Source organism: Moschus berezovskii, chromosome 4 (assembly GCF_049115385.1).
Source record: "Moschus berezovskii isolate FMDL1 chromosome 4, NW_MosBer_1.0, whole genome shotgun sequence".
Lineage (NCBI taxonomy): Eukaryota > Metazoa > Chordata > Mammalia > Artiodactyla > Moschidae > Moschus > Moschus berezovskii.
Window position 1 is genome coordinate 76,583,870 of NC_142463.1, and position 24,628 is coordinate 76,608,497.

General features: G+C 36.1%; 1 protein-coding gene across 1 annotated transcript in view; it reads right to left on the bottom strand.

Annotated features, from left to right (window-relative positions):
• DPYD (dihydropyrimidine dehydrogenase) overlaps window positions 1–24,628 on the bottom strand; it is a 955,731-nt gene that overhangs the window by 826,528 nt on the left and 104,575 nt on the right. Inside the window, exon 3 of the mRNA XM_055402118.2 lies at window positions 6,404–6,486. Coding sequence (XP_055258093.2) covers window positions 6,404–6,486 — 83 coding nt within the window. The remainder of the gene's footprint in view (window positions 1–6,403; window positions 6,487–24,628) is intronic.

Here is a 24,628-nt window from a genome sequence, read left to right on the forward strand (position 1 = left end):
TTCTGGCCTAGAGAATTCCATGAACTGTATAGTCTATGGGGTCACAAAGAATCGGACACAACTGAATGACTTTCACTGTCTCTTCATCTTATTTGATAATATGGGTTTTATATCCATTATTATGTTCTGGATCTACTTTTACTCTTCATTTTTTGAGAGAGAGAGTGTGTGTGATGTATATGTGTGATATGTGTGAACATGGTTTAGCCTTTCCCTCTCCTTTGGTGAGAATTCCATCAATGAGAGGAAGATGAATGTCATGTTAGCAACACAAAAACATTCTTCCAGGACAGTGCTGTCCAAACCGGAGCCACTAACCACTTGCAACAATTTACATTTAAATTAATAGAAATTAAATTGAATTTTAGTTCTTCAGTTACACTAGCCACAGTTCAAGTGCTCAGTAACCACACAGGGCCAGTGCGGTCATAATGAACAGTTGAGGGTATTTTTTAACTGAGGAGGCCTTTTACTCCAGTTAGCAAAGAGTTCTACTGAGTGGCACTGCTCTAGATGTATACATGAGCCACAGAACATGGGACAAGAATGCTACCATCCTTTGTGTCTCAGGCACATCACATTATAGGAGAAGGTTATTTAAATTTTTTAAATCTGAAAATACATTTCTCTCTGAAACATTTTCCTAAACCAAGTATTTCATTAGGCATCTGGTTAGACTTGCCTCCTTTCTGATTCCATGCACTATTGTTGAAAATCAGATGCTTTCCTATGGCTATAAATACCAAAATATTTAACAATTCCCAGTCCTCAATCTCTAGTCTTTTTCCTGAGTTGCAGAGTTGTCTATTCTCTTGCCTACTGCACATGTACACATGGGTTTGCCACAGCTACCTCAAATTCATCTAAAAAACAAAATCGTCTTACTTTATCCTTCTTTTTTCTCTCTCTATCTCAATTAATGTAAATCCAAATACTCAAAAACATTTGAGTTTAAACATATACAGTTCTACATGTAAAGTATAACTCAATAAAACTGGAAGGGAAAAGAAAACAGGTGAATACAAATCAAAAAACTTTTTTTGACTTGCCCTTGATAAATATCCTTATTCTTACTTTTAATCTTTATAAAAAATTCAACAAACAATTTGTAAGTACCTACTATATACTAATACTATGGTACGGCTAAGAATAAAAAGGAGGGCAAAATAGCAATTCTCCTACCCTCATGGGCTCTACTATCTAGTTGGATACTCAAGTAAATTAGACTTCATTCTACAAGCATAAGAAAACTTTAAAAGGTTGTAAACAGAGCAACAATGATTAAACCACATTTATGATTTTTGTGGCTATTAAATCACAAAGTTTCATCAGACCTACCTTCTAGATATTTCTAAATTTCTCAAAGACACTCCCCCTCCGTTAAGTGCTGCCCCTTCTACCTTTATATTAGTGTTGTCACCGATTGCTGTCTCTCACCCTCTTCACTGTACCCTCTACTTGGCTGCCAAAACAAGCTTTTAAATTATATTTTTCCATTCTGAGTATGAGTTAAAACCTAATCTAAAACCTAGACTGTAGCCCCTTATGCTTTTTAAATAGATGGCCATAGGTCCTCCCACCCAGGATTCGATCCTCACATCTGGAACCAGCAAGAAGTCCAGGAGTGGTCCTCAAAAACTGCTCGGCTGGCGCACTGATGAAAGAACAGGTCCACGACTGCATGGCAAAGACAGACCACAGAGAGGATTGGATGAGGTGACAGAGTATTGACTGAGAGCAGAGACCTCTCTTTTTTGTTCTGAGCTCATAAGTAGCAGAACTTTAAAAAAGGTTCAGGTATTCAATAATACCTGAACACAACAGCTCCAAGATGTCAAACTTCACATTCAGTCCAGTTTTGCTCCAACATCGCCAGGCCAGACACACTCAGAAGGAGGGTACCATTGTAGGTGCTCAGAGCCCGCCAAGGGCTGCTGCAGAGGTACAGTTAGCGAGGAAAAAAGAATGCTCCACAGCCAAGCTATGCCATACCAATGGGCCAAGAGGAAAACTGCCATGGAATTTTGGCTACAGGGAAACAACTCAAGTACTGGGGCTCTGAGTCTTCACATCAATCATTTGATTTTTGTATCTGTCTCCCCGACTAGGCCATTAGTTCCATGAGGGCAGAGACTCTCTAATTTATATCTGTAACCCCAATATCTCGTATAATACTGAAACCCAATAAATGTTAAAAAATGAATGATTGACTCTATCCCCACATTGTATTTTCTTATCCTATTCAAATTCTGAAAAGCTGTAAAATAATCTTCATACTTTTTAATCTTGTCACCACCTTTATTGAAAACCACAATCTGCTGCTGCTGTGTGTGTGCTGTCATGTCTGACCCTTTGCGACCACATGAACTGTAGCCCACCAGGCTCCTCTGTCCATAGGATTTCCCAGGCAAGAACACTGGAGTGGATTACCATTTCCTCCTCTAAAGGATATTCCCAACCCAGGGATCATACCCATTTCTCCTGAGGCTCCTGCACTGGCAGGCAGATACCTGACCACTGAGCTACCTGCTGCTGCTGCTGAGTCACTTCATTCGTGTCCGACTCTATGCGACCCCATAGACGGCAACCCACCAGGCTCCCCCGTCCCTGGGATTCTCCAGGCAAGAACACTGGAGTGGGTTGCCATTTCGTTCTCCAATGCCTGAAAGTGAAAAGTGAAAGTGAAGTCGCTCAGTCGTGTCCAACTCTTCACAACCCCATGGACCACAGCCTACCAGGCTCCTCTGTCCATGGGATTTTCCAGGCAAGAGTACTGGAGTGGGTTGCCATTGACTTCTCCTGCTGCTGCAGCTAAGTCGCTTCAGTCGTGTCCGACTCTGTGCGACCCCATAGACGGAAACCCACCAAGGCTCCCCGTCCCTGGGATTCTCCAGGCAAGAACACTGGAGTCGGTTGCCATTTCTTTCTCCAATGCATGAAAGTGAAAAGTGAAAGTGAAGTCGTTCAGTCATGTCCAATTCTTCACAACCCCATGGACCGCAGCCTACCAGGCTCCTCTGTCCATGGGATTTTCTAGTCAAGAGTACGGGAGTGGGTTGCCACTGACTTCTCCTAAGAAGCCCCAAAACCACAATTTCGCCCTGAAGTAATTTAAAGCATCTATCCTGGCAAGCTAGACTCTATGTAACTGACCTCTAAAGTGAAAGTGAAGTGACTCAGCCGTGTCTGACTTTTTGCTAAAACTGAAACTCCAATACTTTGGCCACCTCATGCGAAGAGCTGACTCACTGGAAAAGACTCTGATGCTGGGAGGGATTGGGGGCAAGAGGAGACGGGGACGACAGAGAATGAGATGGCTGGATGGCATCACCAGCTCGATGGACATGAGTTTGAGTGAACTCCGAGATTTAGTGATGGACAGGGAGGCCTGGCGTGCTGTGATTCATGGGGTCGCAAAGAGCTGGACACGACTGAGCAACTGAACTGAACTGAACTGAATGGACTGTAGCCTACCAGGCTCCTCTGTCCATGGGATTCTCCAGGCAAGAGTACTGGAGTGGGCTGCCACTTCCTTCTCCAGGGGATCTTCCCAACCCAGGGATCGAACCTGGGTCTCCTGCATTGTAGACAGACACTTTACTGTCTGAGCCACCAGGGAAGCCTGACTTCCAGGATATGGTAACAAAGACATTTCCAACCAGCCTCCTGAGGCCAGCCTCTGAGATAACTGAAATTTTTGCCAAATTATTCATACTTGTTTCCCAGTGCCCACCCCCCTGCCTCACACTCTGAGATTCTAAACTATTCCCATCAATCCTGCCAAACTTGTAACTGCTCTATTTATATCCAAGGATTCTTGACATTTAAGGAGAGACATTACTGACCAAATACTGCTGCCTGTATGAGTTTTGCAGGAAAACATATTCAAAAAAGCTCAAAAAAATGTACTTTACATCAGACCACTTTACTGTTCTTGAAATACATCTTGAACCTGCAGCTCAGTGCCTCTGCTCAATACTTTTCTCTAGCTACAAACTCGGCCATCTTCAAGGCCTAGATCAAACTTCTTACATTTTCCATGGTTTTGTTTGATTTGACACCCTTCATGTAAGACAAAAAGTGATCACAGATGAGAGAACAATTAATTTTTGCCCCTCAATGCATTCTCCTCATATTCTATTTGCAACATAACATTTGTGTTATATGCTTCCAAAATCTTCCCATATAAAGAATGAGTTCCTGCTGGATTTTCTGAAGGCAAAACCCAAAAATTTTTTGAACAGTGCTAGGTCCACAGTATGCTATATTATTGAATGTTTTTGGTAACTAGATTATTTAATTTTGCTTAGCGAATCTAAACATTATGAGCGTGAGTATGTGTGTGTGTGTAAAATATGTTGTCTATGTAAATAAAGTACGTTACACAGCCATATAATTAAATACTGATTCACCTAGACTATTGCTTTATCTCATAGTGTGGGTGGTTGAGAGGTTACTCCAATCAGGTAATATGTGTTTTTCTCATTAGTTCATCTCTACTTTTTAAAAAGCAGAATATCCTGGTATTTCCTAAAATGACAAGTATTACAAAATTTGGAAGAATTTAATCATCTCTTCAAACGCAGTTCTCCCATAATTCGTTCTGTTTTTTTTTCCTTGATGACAAATTTTCTATACTAATTACATGTCCTTTCCTTGTTCATTGTATTTCCCTCACTCACATCCATTTTTCATTCAAAATGCCCCTTTGCAGTGTTTTCTGTTTTTGGCCTTTTATTCAAAGCTTCAGAACTGGCATTCTCTTTGTCTTCCTGTGGGCCTGTATGCTTACTTCAAGCTGAACAGAAATAAAAACACACAGAATAACTGTAATGTTCTAAATAAATACTGATGTTATGCTTATTATATTCAAAGTTATTATAATAAATATTTCTAAAAATGATGTTTTCAATGTATATCTAAGGTAGTTTTAGATAGAGGATAAAGAATATATTGAAAAACAGCAGTTTAGTCACAACTCCTGCCTTGGCCTTTTCCACATGTATTTTACTCTTTATTTTTAAATTACTATTTTCAATAACTTAAACTTTCTTAGAATGTCCAACTACATTCTATATACATACAAATTCTCTATTGTGAACTCAGTTTTATTTTTCCCCTTTTTTATTAGTAAAGACATTAACAATAAAATAGGCTCACTTGCTCCAGCTGGTAATTTCTCAGTACTAGTAATATATTATTCCTCTTTTTGTGACATCATAATCATCTATATAGAAGTACCATGTATCTTTGTGTAGAAGCTACTGTTTCCATTAAATTTAATTACCTCCCCCTGTGGTTTTAAATAGAAGTGGCTTCAAAATGAGGGCAGCTTCTATTAAATTTAATTACTTTCCCCTGCTGCTTGTGTGGTAAAAGGGAGGTCACTAAATGAGAGCAGCTTCTAGACTAAAGTATATGGTAACTGTGTGCCAGCAATAACAAAATTGTACCCAAACTACCATTCTAGGGAGTTTCATAGGTTTTATCCTTTCTGCTATTTAAAATATTTTCTTTTGCCTTGAGTTAAGCCCCTCATATAATGAGCATTGATAGGAGGAGATATATTTTAAAAATCAATTTTAGTTTCATAGCCTAATTCAAGGTAAATATACTATTTCTATACAAATATATAGAAATCTTTCGGTGGAAATTATTCCACTCCAAGATTCAAGCTCAGAACTTTTAAGATTAACATCATTTGCTGTCGTTTCTCCAGCTGTAAGAATGCTAAGTTTTATTCTTCACACATTTTCAATGTCTAGTAAAAGCCTTCATTGATTCTGATCAGATGGATTTAAAGACTGCTTCCTAAAAGTTATTAAAAAGGTATTAAGTTTGGGGAGATTTCAGAAAAACATTCAGAAATAGGAATGCTAAAAAGAAAAAAAAATCAGGTTCATTACAGACTGCTGTATTTCAAAAAAGTTAATCTGTATGCTTTATAACAGTAAAAATTGTATGTAAAAATACTATGGTATAATCCTATAAAATCTAATAGAATATGAAATTTTAAGTACCTCTTTTTTAATTAAATATTAATTAGGAGACAATTCTACTCAGTTAAAACACCATTGTACTATTTATTTTTTTATACAAGCAGAATGCAGATGAACAATATTTCAATTCAATCACACAGTTTAGTATAAATATAAAACAAGACACCCCTTAAGCATTTTAAGTAACAAATTAAACATTTACATTTTTTACTGTGCACTGAGGCTTAACATTTATGCAGCTTCAAAACCAAAGTAGAGCCTCAAGGGAAGTCTCTCCACTGACAAATTAATACCTTAGAGAACAGAGCTGAATGGTGGCAATGAACTCATTTGTTCCCCCAATAATGAAGAATGACTTTTTCTTTACCACATCTGTGACTGTTGCTATGGTGACTCAGACTTACCTCATTGCTTCTCGGAGAGCTCCTCGCTCACCAAGAGTCGTGTGCTTGATGTCATCAAAATTATTCTCCAGCTTCTCGCAATTCTGTAACATAACATATTAGAAAAATGCATTAATCCTCCAGCATCCTGAGATAAAATTATATCTATGCAATTATGTAAAAATATAATTAATTATATTGATTATGGACTCAAAAAATACGTACACCACTTTAATTGGGTAGGATTCATTAAAATTGACAGTGTGAATTCAACAGTAACAAAATAAAAACGTCTTATGATACAGCTGTCACAGAATTCGTCTTATCAATTTTTGAAAATTGGCTAAGTAGGATAAATGAATATTACATAAAAGTAGTACTAAAAAAGTATTAGTTCTCTAAAATAATCAAAGTATATCAAAACCAACTGGAATTCAAAAGAAAGCCAATAAAGTTTGAAATCATATTAAACTGGATATGATAAATACTCAGTTCTAAAAAAATTAGTATTTACTGAAAACAGAAAGATAAAGTCCAAGCACAATATAATAATAAAGCTCAAACATTTTGAAATCAAAAATTTTTTAATTGGATCTTTAAATAACACATATACAAACTGTTCACAAATATACATATATATATATATTTGAAAATAAATAAGTCCAATCATTAAAATCAAGTGACACAGTATCAGGCTCTTAGCAATACTGGACTGAATTTTTTAACAGATTTTTAAAAATTTTAATAATATTTTTATATGTAAAACTAACTTAATCTCACACAGTCCTAATAAGTTATGAGAACAAAACATACAAGATTAAATTTTAGCCTAAAAAGTGCATCCATATGAGTCTTTTGGCACATTATATTTCATATATAATTTAGCAGTACTTAGGTAATAAAATAATTGAACTTAACATTTCAGTTAATTTAAGAAAGAAAAACTAATATAATTTTAAACATTAGTGTGCTCTGTTTAAATTGTAAATAAATATGCTGGTTTTTACAAAAACACAGAATTTAGATTAACAATATTCAGTGTGTAAGTATTCATTGATTTAAAACCCATTAATATATATATATATCAATATGATCGTGCTTTGATTTTTTTAGATTGGCCAACTAAGGCAAACATTCTTTTTAAAACAGAGGCATGTTTTATAATGAAAATCTTGAAAATTCACAACATTGTACCTAAAATAACTTGAATTGTGAATAAAAGTCCTTTTATGGATATGTAAGTTGCAAATATCTCCTGCTCTGTGTCTTCCCTTTTCACTTTTTAATAGTATCTTTTCATTAAGAGAATTTCTTATTTTCAAAAAGGCCCAATTTCTTCTTAGATACATAACGTCATTTAAAAGTAGACATTTAATTTTCAAATACATGGGTTTTTAAAATATCAAAGATATTAATTTTTCATTTAAATGCTTTCTTTTCTGCAATCATACTCTGTGTTTTTTCAGTCTTCAAACTTTATTGAGGCTTTCAATGGCTAAGCCAAAGATCTCTCTCAGTAAATGTCACATTGTACTTGAAAGTATGTGGGTTATTTCCAAATATCTTTTGTATTGATTTCTAACATAATTCCCTGGTGATAAGAGAACAGACTATGTGTGATTTCAATACCTTTATATCATGAAATTTTTGCACCTTGTCCCTCTTTTATGTCCCTGAATATGTTCCAGCATCTGTATTTAATCTATGGGAATTTGAATAGAATTTGTGTTAAAATTATATAAATCTTAATGATTTCAAATTGGTTCATGGTGCTTTTTAAGTCTACTATATCCTTTTATGGAGAAGGAAATGACAACCCACTCCAGTATTGCCTGGAGAATCCCATGGACAGAGAAGCCGGGCAGGCTATAAGCCATGGGGTCGCAAGAGTTGGATACGACTGAGCAACTAAACCACCACATATCCTTTACTTTTCTGTATATTGATTCTATTAATTTTTGAGAGTTTTATATTGAAATTCCTATTAAAAATCTTAATTTATCTACTTAAAATTTAGTTGAAATATATAATAGAACTATACGTAATTTTGTTCTGTATTTTCTAAGTGAAAGTGAAGTCACTCAGTCATGTCCGACTCTTTGCGACCCTGTGGACTGTAGCCTACCAGGCTTCTCTGTCCATGGGATTCTCCAGGCAAGAATACTGGAGTAGGTTACCATTTCCTTCTCCAGGGGATCTTCCCGACCCAGGGATCGAACCCGGGTCTCCCGCATTGGAGGCAGACGCTTTAACCTCTGAGCCACCAGGGAAGCCCTGTATTTTCTAAGCCTCCTGTAAATGTATTATCAAACATTCATAATTTTAAAAAGGCCCAATTTATTATCGCTCAGGTTTATGATTAGTGCTATTTTTGTCCTATTTAAGGAATCTTTGATTTTCCTCAAGGTTATAAATATATTTTCTGATATTTTTTTCCACAAAGCTCTATTATTTTCATTTTACATTTAGATAAATAGTTCATCTGGAATTGAAACTTGTATACAGTATGTAACAAAATTACGCCATATAGGTCAGCAATTAGATCAGTACTATTGATTGAAAGACCATCATTTCCCCCACTTTCATTCATCTTTCCCATAAAGTAAGATACAGTATACATGGGATCTGTTTCTGGAGTCCATAATAGTCAACTGTTTAACTTCCTATTCTTGTGCCAGTATCACACTGCTTTAATTACTTATATCTATAATAAATAAAGAATGCCTTCATGTACATATGAAAAAACAGATAATTCAATGTAAAATGGGCAAAAGACTTACATAGACACTATATAACAGAGACTATACAAATAACTAATCTTTTTTTAAAAATGCTCAACAGTATTAGTTATGAGAAAATGCAAATTTTAAAAATGAGATATCACCCACATTTTGGAAGTGTCTAAAATGAAAAAGATGATACAAAAGTGCTTTTGTAGTTTAAAAACTAAACTGCAAATTGTTACAACCACTTTGTAAAGCTTTTTGGTTGCACTTTCAAAAGCTGAACATTCATGTCTGGGAATACACTCAGAACAAATATATATTATAGTATGTTCACCTAAAGTCATATACAAGAATGTTAATTGTAGCACTACCAAATTTCCCAAAACTGTAAAAAAAAATCAAACACACATAAATATGGAACATACAGATCAATTGTGCTATGTTAACACAATGGAAAATACACAGCAATGAGAATGAACAAACTATGACTATGTGGAGTAACATGGATGTATTTTCCGTTCCGTTCCGTTCCGTTCCGTCGCTCAGTCGTGTCCGACTCTTTGCGACCCCATGGACCGTAGCCTACCAGGCTTCTCCGTCCATGGGATTCTCCAGGTAAGAATACCGGAGTGGGTTACCGTTTCCTTCTCCAGTTGATGACTCTTAGACATGTCTATATTAGATAGATCAACAAACATTAATATCAGGTATTTAATACTGAATATTTTCCAGTTTACATGAACCTGGAATTTATTATTTAATTTAGAATTATTTGATTTGTAAGCGCTTACCCTTTTTTAAGCCAATTAAATAGAGCTCATTTACAAATTAACTTCAAAAATATTACTCAGAGACAAAGACATACCAAGACATATTAAGACAGACACAGTGCGAGTCTTTAGTCATGAATTAGATATTACAATATAAAATTTACTAGTTTATAAAAACAGTTGGACCTATTCTATAGGGGGTTGGCAGAGGGGCCCCATAAACAATAAAAGGGCATAAGGAAGGAGAGTCACCCAGTCCCTGCCAGTCTCTATTGCCAATTTTGCCAATGTTTCAGCCAGGAGGGAGGATTTTCTGCCAAAGTCTGCCATATCAAAATATAGGGATATTGGTCCGGGTGGCCCTGTAATCCGGGCTGGTTGATTACGTCTCAGACCTTCTTAATAATGTCCAGGGAAAAGATCCCCTGGGGTGGCCAGCCCACGTTAAAAGTAGGCCGTTCTGCCCAGCAGAGGGTACCAAACTTACCTTTTTACTTCCATGCCGCCATAATTGCGAGCCATGGCGCGGATTTCAGGGAAGTAGTTCAGGAGCAGGGTCTTAGGCGTTACCTGAGCCTGTCCCATTATTGTTACAAAAAGAAGCCAGAAAAAGACAAGGGATACAATTCCAGCGAACACACAAATTCGAACCGAGCTTTTCAACACCCACTGGCTAGTCCGCCACACCACATTCACAGGCGCCGTCTCATTCACACAACACTCAGGACCCTTACCTAGGGTTCCAAACGGCGTCCACTGTGGACGTCGTTCAGGCACCCCTTCGTCGGGGACGTCTCCCACGACTTCCAGTAACGGAGCCTCCGGGGTCGTAACCCGCTCCTTCCCTTCCACGAGAATTCTCAATTGGGACCGGGCAGAGACCTGTTTCAGCCCCTCCCGTCGAGGACCTGTTTCAGTCCTCCCTCTGCGAGGTGGCCAAACCTCCTGCCGCGGCTTTTGTGCAAACCTCGGTATCGGAGGTTGTCTGTCTCTTTGAGGAGGGGTCTTGGGATCCCGGACGAGCCCCCAAATGTTAGGGTCCAGAGTCGCCCTTCCCTCAAAGGAACAGAGGACACTCGCGATAATGCAAGACACACAGCGAGGTTTATTTCCAGCTAGCTGGGGTCCAAGTGTCTGTCCAACGCAGCGGGTTTCAACAAGGATGTATTTTACAAGCATTAAATTAAATGACATACAAAAGAACACACAGGAAAATTATTCCACTGACATGAACTTCAAAAATAAAGCTATAGTGAATATTCCAAAAATAAGAAAATAATTCCATTTATAAGAACATAAGAAGAATAAAATATTTCTGAATGTTTAACAAAAAAAAGCCTAAGACTTGGGTACTGAGTACAAACATCATGAAAAAAATTAAAGGCCAAAATCAATGAAAAGACATCCTATGTTCATGGATTAGAAGACTTACTATTGCTAAGGTGTACTACCCCCTAAATTACTCTAAAGATTTAATGCACTTCCTATCAAAATCCCTGCTGACATTTTTTTTTGCAGACTTTGATAAGCTGATCCTAAAATTCCTATCAGAATATTAAGAACATAGAATAGACAAAATCTTCCTAAAAACAGAAGAGCAAAGTTGAAGGACAAATACTTTCTAATTTCAAAAATCACTATAAACCTACAATAATCAAGACATATATCCATACACACACACACACACACACACACAAATGTTCATGCCAGCATTACTCACAACAGAAGACAAAAAGTAAAAAAAATGCAAGTCAATAGAATGATAAATGGATAAAAAATATGGTATGCCAATATAATGATATTTCTATTCAGATGTAAAGTTCTGGTAAATGATGACCTTTAATAACATTATGCTAAGTGAAAAGGCCAGACATAAAAGGCCAGATTGCATCAATTCATTTATATAAATGTCAGTACAGGAATATCCATAGAGACAGAAAGGAGATTAGTGGTTGCCAGTGGCTGCTGAGAGGGAAGGAATTACTGCTAATGGTAATGAGGTTTCTTTTTGGCGACGTGAAAGTTCTGATATTAGTGATGATCAGTGTGCAACACTTTGAATATACTAAAAACCACCCATTTATATACACTTTAAGAGTGAACCTTATAGTATGTGCATATATCAATAAGGCTGTTATTTTAAAAATACGCAAAACTAATCAGTTGGAAAGCAGTGTATTATGACTACAAGAGGCAGAAGAGTCTTGGAAGGCACTGTTTAATTCATTTTGTGAAAATTAATGGACCTGAATACTTCGGATCTGTTTACTTTTCTGTATGTGATACTGCAATAAGACAGTTTTAGAAGATAGTCTGAATTCTGGTGAAGGAATCATAATGCAGCATTATATCACTACTGTTTTTAAAAAAAGGCAGATAAGAAGTTCAAAGTATCTGACATAGTAAATGTTAGCTATCAGCTAATAATAATGAAATAACATTTTTTTATTTACTAAAATTCTGTAAAGATCAAATTCCTGTAACCTACCCTGATAAACTTTTGATACCTCCTTAACTAAATTACAGACTTTTTCTCTATACAGTGAGAGTCTTAAAGAATGAAACTTATATGACTATAACTGCAAAGATAAATAACCTAATTATTGAATTAGCTTGGCTTTGAAGAACACTCCCAGTACTTCTGAGATAAAATTTATAGTCTGGGCCTTTAAATTAGAAATCAGACTTTTCCAATCTTTTGCCTAATACTGGAAGTCAGGGGAGAAAAGGAGGGGGTATAAACTATACAGATTATAGTGCCATTTCACATATTCTATGGGAACAATAATATTTTTAAGAAGTTTTACGTTTATAGGTGTTCAATGCCATACATTTTTGACAGTGAAATATTGAGGAGGATTCTAAATTTTCAATAATGAAAGAATGGTTAAATAAAGCACTTTAAAGGATATTATGCATTAATTACAAATGTTGTTTAGGTGGACATAGTCAATGCATGATATTGAGTACCTTTTTTAAAAAGACACTATTGAATATGTTGTATGATACAATCACAATTATGGAAAACAAGCAAAGCCAAAAAAGACTAGCAATGAAATGGTAACTCAGATTATCTCAAAATGTTAAATAAACAAGGACATCTTTTTTACTTATAATTTTCAATATTTCCCAAGTTTTTTGTTATATGTTTACATTTTTTTACTTCAAGATAAAAAAATCAAGAGTTTTTTTAACGTTTTGGAAGTATTTGTATATTCTATATTGAATATGCTTCGTAAAATAGAATACAACAAAATAATAGATAACAACAAAAGAAATTTAACACAGAACTTTACTTTTCCAACATTTGTTTTTTATATTAATATGCCCTTGACAAAATAAGATTTCTGCCTCCTCTATTTGCCAATGAGTTCATGAAAGTTCTACTATTTCAAATTGTCCAAAAAAAAGTTTCCAATCAGTTTTATTTTTTAAATCTTGCACTCCCAAAAGAGGTATAAGGATGTACACAAAGCAGTAAAAGAAAATAAAGTCATGTAATAAAATTCATATATTTGCTATATTTAACCTACTGTGTACAACTGCTACTCAAAGAATGCCACTTGAATGCTACTTAGGTGAATACATAAAAAGACCCAAACATAATTACTAGGGATATAATATTTGCAGTGTACTTTTTTAACTTTCATATATTCAAACTTAACAACAGATGACTAGTATCTATTCAGGATTCTAAACAGACTTAATGATACAATTTTTAGAGTTGCATAATATTCCACTGCATCTATGTGCTATTACTTATTTAGCTAATTCCTTTTTGGTTTGATTTGTTTCTTTCTAATGCTATTACAAACATAAAACAGGAATAGATGGATGAAAATGAAATACAAGCTTAAAAGTATTAAGAAAAACATAAGTATTCATTAACTTGGATTATTCATTCCAAATAATTTCCCATCCAACTCAAACTGTTTTCATGTTAAATATATTCAAAATGCATGACTATGGTAAAGTTAATACTCAAATTCAGGATGACTGATTCTAAATCTCATTCATGTTGTTTCCCAGTTCAATCACTGATGGAAAACAATGCATGTTTTCTTGGTGGTCATATGATTATACTTATTTTTTTCTAGGTTTTCCATAAACCCAACACCATCAATTTAAATTAATCACTGCTAAGAGTCTCATATTAAATCTTAAATTGAGAAAGGTTTCATAACCTCTTTCAATCAAACTTTACCAAATCAATATGGAAAACTGCATCTGTCGTTTCCCCACAGGTGGCTTAAAAATCAGATGTGGAAATAGACACTTCCATTTAATTGTTATGGGCATATTTTTAATAAACCACCTACTCTGGATATACATATACATAAACACACACATATACATACAAATATGTTTGCTAAATGGAGTCATTTAACAGAAATAAATCTGTACTTTGACAAGGTACTTTTGTTTTGCATGGTTGGTTTTCAAGACTATCTTAGAAACTTTGATTTCACCAACAGGGATTAATGAAATCAAATAAAATTATCTGAATCCCTTTATTTAAGAATAATTGTCTTCAGTTAGGTTATTGTCTTTAAGACATGCTATCTATAGGACATCTGAGATTTACTCATTAAATCTAATGGAAAAGCTAGAAAGTCACACTACTGTAATTAAGAGGGAATTTTAAGATCTTAATATATCCATTTAAAGTAACTCCCTAGACCAGAGCAATAACGTCCATGGCAAAACAAGTCACAGATAACAAATATTTTAAAGCAGCCTGCTACAACCATGTGACACAGCAGCTTAGAATCAAAAGCAAACACAGACATAGTTCACAAAAATCTCTTGTCACCTCAATATCCATTACTCAGTCCCTTGGGAAAAACTGTATAATAAAATGTAAAATATAAAAATAAAAAAAATAACCTTTTATCATTTCTCATAAGTTATAAACCATTCCAAAAAAGTAAATGCTAATCTGATCAATTTTTGGAAAAGGTCAATTCCTATTAAGGTCTATGTATAGACAACTATTCAAAAACAGAATTCTTGTGGAAATTTTACTTTTTCAGATTTATATTTTTAAAAATTAAATAGATGGCTTCAGAATCTCCAACGAGTCTAGATGTTAGTACAAAAAAAAGTCTTTGCCTCCTTTCTATGAGGTAAGTTGAGAGCATGAAGAAAAACTACTGTTTTGTCTGTTTTTCTTTTGGACCTGACATCCCTCATCACCTTCCTCCTCTTTGCAACCTTCACTGTAATTTTAAACTTTAGTTTGGCCACCACTGCTGCAGAGAAACAAGTTTATGAAGGACATTTAAAAAGAAACTAATACAATTACTAGATTTTGAGATCTTAAAGTCCTATTCCTAGCATAAACAATACAGTGGAAAGAGTACTTGACTGTTTAGTTTTTCCAGCCACAGAGATAGGAGATAACACTCTGTTGAAGACAGAGATAGAAATTGGACACAAAAGCCTAAAGTAGCACCACTGAGCTCACTGTGGCTCCAGGAACTGAGGACAGCCAAAGAACTCAGAGTTGACTGAGAGAGAAAGTGTTCCACAACATCTTAAGGTATTTCTTCACTTTAATGATGAGAAGCCTCAGATTTAATGATTTTATCTGGAAGTGGTTAAAATGACATATTTTGCTATGAAGTGCAATGAGAACCCAAAGTGAGTGACAAATACCAGAAATGCAAAGAATATACTGTTTCACAATCCCTGAGTCTGTACAAAGTTTATTGTGCCCAACAGAAAAAAAAAAAAAGAGGAAATAAGTGAATCCTGTAAAAATTTAAATAGTCTAATTGTTACCTTCACTAAACGTATCTCTGAGTCCTGAGGAAATCAAATCCAAGATTTTTTTTTCAAGAACAATATATTAAAGTACAAAAGAAGAGATACAAGGGTTAAGTCTAATTTAGATAAATGTCAGTCTTTTTCCAGAATCAAGTTAACATCTCAAGAAACTATAACATCTTTATATATTCAACCTCTCCATAAGTAAATTAAGTATCAGAGCCATTCGACGAGGGGCAAAAGATTCAGTCATGTCCACTATCAGTAACATTTTCATAAAATTAGGGACAATTGTAAGTAAAATGGAGCCAATGTCCTCCTATCAAAATCTGTTCTCAGTCCGGTGAAAGTATGTACCTGAGAAAAATTACAAACTTATTTTTAAGTAACAGATAACTTAATATGTTGTTTACTCCAGGATAAAATCCTGTAACTCAGATCAGGACTTGAACCCCATAGTCTTTTAAATGAGATCACACACTTGGTCTCAAGATTTATTAAAACTCAGGTTCTTAATATCTCATTGCAGAAAGAATTCACTGAAAGACAATGTGATAGGTAAGAAGCAGATTTATTTAGAGAGAAATACACTCCACAGACAGTGTGGGCAATCTCAGAAAGCGAGAGGCTCCCAAACATAGCATGGTTAGTTCTTATAGGCTTAATAATTTCATTAGCTAATGAGTGGGAGGATTATTCCAACTACTCTGAAGAAAGGGCAGGTTTTTGCGGGAACGGAGCCACTGCCCACTTTCTGACCTTTTTTGGCTGGTCTCAGAACTGTCATGGCATTGACAGATGTGTCATTTAGCATGCTAATGTATTACAATGAGCATATAATGAGGCTCAAGCTACAATGAAAGCCAAATCTCCACCATCTTGGTCTTAGTTGGCTTTAACCAGTTTTTGTCAAGTCCTATGGCGATGTCATTCTTTTAAACGTGGTACCCTGCCCGCTTCCCTCCTGTTTCAAGGGAATTTTATATATGAGTATAGGCATACCCCAGAACACAATTTCAGGCATAAGTAAGGCATAAGGGACTTTCCAGGATGTAAAAACGTTCAAACAGTTCTAAAAATTACCTTGCCCAGGGTTGATAACTGATACTTCCTATTTTTGAAGGGCCTCATAATTTCCTTTGACCAAGACAAGTGCATAAGAAAACTGCAACCATCATCACAACAGAGGCAGGATGGATCATCAATTTTGTAGGAAATAAGGAAGGGAAAGGCAAAATATATTAAAAGGAAAAGGGGACACACAGAGAAAATGAACAAACTATTCTTCAGATTAGGAAACACAAGAACAAGAAAAATCAGTGATTAGTAATAAAACACTGGGACAAAAAACAGGCCTATTAGCCTAAACACCATTGAGCAAGTAAGTGGGAACACACAGGAAAAATGGAAGGACACGAAAGTATTGAATTTAGTGCTGACCAGACATACCATTTGCTACAGTAAGCAAAGGTTATCTCTACGTAATTAGTAGGAAACTGGAAATCCATACCATCAACCAGGGTAAATGTTACAGTTTTCTGGCATATAAGGATGTATTATAGGGAGTACATCAAGGTTGTATATTGTCACCCTGCTTATTTAACTTATATGCAGAGTACATCATGAGGAACGCTGGGCTGGAAGAAGCACAAGCTGGAATCAAGATTGCTGGGAGAAATATCAATAACCTCAGATATGCAGATGACACCACCCTTATGGCAGAAAGTGAAGAGGAACTCAAAAGCCTCTTGATGAAAGTGAAAGAGGAGAGTGAAAAGGTTGGCTTGAGGCTCAACATTCAGAAAATGAAGATCATGGCATCTGGTCCCATCACTTCATGGGGAATAGATGGAAAAACAGTGGAAACAGTGTCAGACTTTATTTTTGGGGGCTCCAGAATCACTGCAGATGCTGATTGCAGCCAGGAAATTAAAAGACGCTTACTCCTTGGAAGGAAAGTTATGACCAACCTAGACAGCATATTAAAAAGCAGAGACATTACTTTGCCAACAAAGGTCCGTCTAGTCAAGGCTATGGTTTTTCCCGTGGTCATGTATGGATGTGAGAGTTGGACTGTGAAGAAAGCTGATCGCCGAAGAATTGATGCTTTTGAACTGTGGTATTGGAGAAGACTCTTGAGAGTCCCTTGGACTGCAGGGAGATCCAACCAGTCCATTCTAAAGGAGATCAATCCTGGGTGTTCATTTGAAGGACTTATGCTAAAGCTGAAACTGCAATACTTTGGCCACCTCATGCGTCGAGTTGACTCACTGGAAAAGAGTCTGATGCTAGGAAGGATTGGGGGTGGGAGGAGACGGGGACGACAGAGAATGAGATGGCTGGATGGCATCACCGACTCGATGGACATGAGTTTGAGTGAACTCCAGGAGTTGGTGATGGACAGGGAGGCCTGGCGTGCTGTGACTCATGGGGTCGCAAAGAGTCAGACACGACTGAGCGACTGAACTGAACTGAACTGATAGTAAAGTAGCTAACATGAAGGGCTTACTCTGTGTTATACACTTTTCTAGGAACTTTAACCTTTTAATCTGCATAAAAATCACTGAGCTGTATACTTTACAAATGAGGAAACAGGTACAGGGAGATTAAGATAACTTGCCTAAGGTCATATAGCTAGTAAGTGATAAAATAGGGATTTGAACCCAGGGAGTCTGTCCTCAAAGCTAGACTCAAATCCCTCAGACTGCTTCAAAAGAGTAAATCGTATAAGGTGAATATAATATAGTTCTGAATAGGTCCTCCTCTAGTTTTCCATTGTTAAATTTAGATGCTGCACTGGATAGATAATAGTTTACTAGTAAAGTGGGGCATAAGTCCATACACAATACTGATTGACTTCTTTCTAGATGTGCTATAGTTTACAATGTAGAAAAAAAAGGAATCCAATATACACGTTTAGGCCAAATTAATATCCATAAATATTGTGCATGCAACAGTCTGTATTTGGGTCTGTGACACCACTGTGACAAATATAATGAGCAATTAAATTCCCAAGTGCTCAGATTTTGGCAGCAATTAAAGTGGAAACTAGAAACTAGGCATCAAAAAGAACTGGTTCTGGTGGCCTCCTGCCAAATGAATCCCCACGGGTCGAGAGAAGGTCTAAAGTTTCAACTGTGATAAATTTTACAGTGTTTTATATCTCATCTGTTTTAAGGATTGTATAAAATATAACAAAACAAATGAGCAGAATATCAACAGCAACCTTGGGGCAAAGTAATACACAAGAATACCTCTCAATGCTGACAAATTTAAACAAGATCATTGAATTATCTTTACTTAAACTAAACCAAGCAATAATAAATTCAACCAAATATCTACTAATTCACATGCTGGATAGGACAGAAAAGAAGCAAAAAAGTTAGCAAATTATAATATTAAATAAAATAATTGATGGTATTACCATATAATTTAGTTTCTATTAGGACTACATTTCCTTTATGAAATAATCACAATAACCAGAACTAAATAAATTGGATCTAAAATGTATATATTAACCTAAATTTTTTAAAATTAGTACATTAATTTTAATAAATGAGGAAACAGTTCTATATTGTTAAGGTCAGAGAGAGTTAATGGCACAGCTACTAGAACTTTAGTGTCATACTTACTAAATAACAAAAGCTGAAATTAATCAATTAAATTTCAATTAAAAGAAAAGAAATTTGAAAATCTACTATTTTTAGGCATCATACTCAGCATCAGGGATATAAAGTTGAATAAGAAAAGACCCTCATATTGATCACAATCCAGTGATAATATACAAAAGGGAGAGGAATTAATTCTCCTAGAGCAGAGATATCTAGATTCATGACTTCTAAACATGTCTTTGAAACGATTCAAAATTTTCCAGATTAAGAGGGCTAAGGAGGGGCAAGAGGGAAAGGTAGTAGAATTGGCTCTAGCCCCAGACCTTGGCATTACTGTCTACTGGTTATATGTCCTCAGGCAGGGCACTTAGTTTATCCTGAGCAAAATATACTTGAACCTTCTAGAGCTGTCAGTCTAATTAAACGAGGTAATATATGTAAATCACTTAGTACACTGAACAAATAGAAGGTTTTCAATAAACAGAGGAAGTGAAGGGAAAAAATAAAGAGGAGGAAGAGGAAGAGTATCTATGAACCCCACCATAATACTAATGGATCAGATGCTATGGAGTGAGGTAGAAAAGAGTGCACTTTTCATGTTGTCCAAATGATACTAATGAGTAATAAAGCAAAATAAATACAGTCTTTACGGGAAAAAAACAAGACTTTTAACTTTTTGATCATAAGATCCCTATGAAAATATAATGAAAAATCAAGATCCTTTTCTCCCAAAAACTTGCTACTGTTTAGTCACTAAGTCATATCCGACTCTTTTGAACCCCATGTGACTGTAGCCTGACAGGCTCCTCTGTCCATGTGATTTTCCAGGCAAGAATACTGGAGTGGGTTGCCATTTCCTTTTCCAGGGGCTCTTTCCTGACTCAGGGATTGAAGCCAAGTCTCCTGCATTGGCAGGCGGATTCTTTACCACTGAGCCACCAGGGAAGTCCCTTAAAAACTTAAATGTTCACAAGCAGTTAATGCAGAAGATGTAAGAGAAATGGGTTCAATCCCTGGGTCAGGAAGTTCCCCTGTAGGGAAATATGGCCACTCACACCAGTATTCTTGCCTGGAGAACATGGATGGAGGAGCCTGGCGGGCTACTGCACAAAGGACCGCAAAGAGTCCGATACGACTGAAGCAACTTAGCACCAGCACATGCTAAATATACAATTTCAATGACCAATGGATCTCCTGAAGCCCATCTTTGGTCCTATGTCTATGTGCACTGAATTTTAACATCAGGAAGGATGATTTTGCAACGGACTTCAGTTCAGTTCAGTTCAGTTGCTCAGTCGTGTCCTACTATGCGACCCCATGAACTACAGCACGCCAGGCCTCCCTGTCCATCACCAACCCCCGGAGTCCACCCAAACCCATGTCCATTGAGTCGGTGATGCCATCCAACCATCTCATTCTCTGTCATCCCCTTCTCCTCCCACCCCCAACCTTTCCCAGCATCAGGGTCTTTTCAAATGAGTCAGCTCTTCACATCAGGTGGCCAAAGTATTGGAATTTCAGCTTCAACATCAGTCCTTTCAGTGAACACCCAGGACTAATCTCCTTGAGGACGGACTGGTTGGATCTCCTTGCAGTCCAAGGGACTCTCAAGCATTTAAGCAATGGACTTAGATGACATAAAAATGAAAGCTACTATGTTGTCCAAGTAAACTGAGAAGCAAGTGGTCCAGTAGCTGGCAAGTTTCTATTGTTTGATAATAACGCTTCAGTTCAAGCATTCAAATTATTAATAAAAAACATGATGCAAAAGTCAATCTTGTTCCCAAGCTAATAATGAAAGCGAGTCATTCACTCATTCAAAGTTTATTTAGATTCTAATACATAGCAGATATGTAACAGTCACTGGTCACTGAGGATACAAAGGCTTTTTAAAAAACAAAAACCTCTTCATTTAAAAAAACACTGTATCAATCCAATAAAGAAACTGTTATCAGGCAAGTATGTCCCACATCCAGTGGAAGAATCCTTGCCATACATTAATCACATATTACTGTGATCATTACAAACCTCAAATGACTGGAAGCCAGCAGGACACCATATTGTGAAGGACTCACAGGGGCTTATTATCAATGAGGCCACAAGTTTATGCAGGCAATTATAAATTTATATTTCAAAATCTGAACAAGTTAAGTAAAACAGCACGCTCCAAGTTACACTGCTACAACTCTAAGGTGATTTAACATTGATTAATTTACTTATTTTTTTAGGCAGTAAGGTAAATAAGGAAAAGATAATACCAGTGCCTGTTTCTCATGTAGTTAGAAATTCCTACAGTCTAAGTTTCTACAAAAAAATGAGTCAATTAGATGAGCTTACTCTTCCAGTAAAATGTTGCTTTAAATCTTGGCACTCATCAAAAAGCCTCAAAACTAACCTCACTGAAGTTCTTTACAGGAGAAGTAAAAAAGTAATAACTATATTCAGATTTTTTAAATTCCAGATGAATGTTCTAATACCAATATATGATTTCTAGTTCTAATCAAGAGATTCATATTTCAATAGATAATTGCTTTTCCCTTTGGTATGTCTTAACTAGTCTAATCCTTTCAGTGAACATTAAGACATAATCATATTTAGCTAATGTCATTTCACTAACGGTGGCCAGATTACAATAGGGGCCTGTCGAGGAGAATTTCATATGAGTAACAGTGAAATGGAATATAATATAGTAGGAGATGGAGGAACTGTGGAAACAGGAAATCTGTCTTTAAGTTTCAGCTTTGCAACTACACTGTTTATATGTTCTTAGGAAAACGTTTAACATCTCAATCTGCAAATATTCCCTCATGAAACAAAGGTATTAATGAAAGTGATAAAAGTAATGATAAATAATTAAAAGTGCTGTGAGGATAAATTAAATGAGATCATGTATATGAAAAGATAAACAGGAAAGTACTGTTCAAATAGTGCTATACATTTTTAAATGGACAGACTAAATCTCATTTTCAGGCTCATACACTAAATCACAATGTATTTTCGCTACATTTACCTTTAAGTATTTAAGATTTTAACTCTTATCCATGGTAAGAATTAAGTAATATTTTAGTACTTTCCCAAAGGAAGTAAGTTAAAACAGTTCTGCAAATCCTACCTGCTAAGCATTAATTCCTGTATCTAAAGGAAGTCAACAAAATTCAAGACTGAGTCTTTACTTTTTAATCTTAATTTCTTATTCAAATTACCACGCAGTTCTTTACATTACGCATGGTTACATTTTGAATGAATCTCACATGGTTTACAGGATAACCAAATGAAAAAGAGCATCATTATTTCAACAAATATTGTGGAGTACTATGTGCCAGGCACTGCCAATCTCAAATTGCTATACAGATCTTCATATTTGCTTTCTGGAAGCCATCGTTATTTACTTATTCACTTAATCTTGATCAGAGGAAGGCTTTCAAACAGCAGTTGAAATACTGCATTCTATCATTTCAGCCAGGCATGTTTGCTCACCTTCAAGTTCTGTATGATGGGACCCATCTCATTTGCTACCAGGCTATTTCATCTGCCACTCAGTTTGCTCCTGTCACCGTGCCTCCCTGCCGTTCCTTCTAGACAAAAGCACACTTTCTCCTCAGGTCCTTTGCACATGCTGTTCTCTCTGTCTGAAATGTCCTGCCAAATATCCACAGAGTTTACACTCTCATCTCATTCAGGTCCCTGTTTAAATGGCACTTCTTTAGAAACAGCTTTCCTAACCATTGTCCCTAAAACTGAATCTCTCTCCACTTTCTCTGCCCCTTTCCCTACTTTCTGTTCTTCTTCATAGCATTTATTATACCTAATATTATATTACATGTTACAGTATTTTTAAAAGACTGACTGTATTCATAAAGGCAAGTGACTATTTTTTATTTATAAATATTTACTCTCATTATGAAGGCAAGAGGCATTTTTTATCAATTTATTTACTACTGTATTTCCACGTAGTAGTTAAAGGCTTGTTGAGTGGATGGTCTAGGAACTTTCACATACATGAATCAGACACTAGCTTCAATTAAAAGTGCTAAATGATGTCAGTGAAGGCAGGTAGCTATCTTTCCGCCAAGACACTTTAAACTGTAGCCTTATCTTGACAAGTACATCACGGTCCAAATTTGGTTATTCAGTCTTGGCAAACTAACTGTTAATTTTGTCAGTCCTGACAATGAGTTTGCCTTTATTATTCTATCTCACATTAGCCAAGTTAATAGAAACAGAGATACAAAATTAGAGTGCAAATGCACTCATTTATTACATGAAACTGTCACATGAATGAGACTATTATGATAACATGAGGAGTGAAATTTAAGTCTCAGGAAATTCAGTATGGAATGGCATATAAAAATCAATGTTCGTTAGTGAGCACAGATTCTAATGAAAAGAAATCAGACTTTCAAAAGTATTATTTACTTCAAAACAGAGGATGAACCAGAGGGATGGGATGGGGAGGGAGGTGGGAGGAGGGTTCAAGATGGGGAACACATGTACACCCGGGGCAGATTCGTGTCAGTGTATGGCAAAACCAATACAATAATGTAATTAGCCTCCAATTGAAATCAATAAATTAAAATTAAAAAAAACAGATGGCATAGAGCATTCTTGCATTCCACAAAGAGATCAAACCAGTGAGGTTATTTGACATGAACAGACACTGCCCTTGTTAAGCTTTGCAACTTATCTTATCCTATGATTGTACTAATGAACATTTAAGTAGATAGTAAAGTCATGCTCAAAATTCTCCAAGCCAGGCTTCAGCAGTATGTAAACCGTGAACTCCCAGATGTTCAAGCAGGTTTTAGAAAAGGCAGAGGCACCAGAGATCAAATTGCCAACATCCGCTGGATCATGGAGAAAGCAAGAGAGTTTCAGAAAAACATCTATTTCTGCTTCATTGACTATGCCAAAGCCTTTGACTGTGTGGATCACAATAAACTGTGGAACATTCTGAAAGAGATGGGAATCCCAGACCACCTGACCTGCCTCTTGAGAAACCTGTATGCAGGTCAGGAAGCAACAGTTAGAACCGGTCATGGAACAACAGACTGGTTCCAAATAGGAAAAGGTGTACGTCAAGGTTGTATATTGTCACCTTGCTTATTTAACTTCTATGCAGAGTACATCATGAGGAACGCTGGGCTGGAAGAAGCACAAGCTGGAATCAAGATTGCTGGGAGAAATATCAATAACCTCAGATATGCAGATGACACTACCCTTATGGCAGAAAGTGAAGAGGAACTCAAAAGCCTCTTGATGAAAGTGAAAGAGGAGAGTGAAAAGGTTGGCTTGAAGCTCAACATTCAGAAAACAAAGATCATGGCGTCTGGTCCCATCACTTCATGGGAAATAGATGGAAAAACAGTGGAA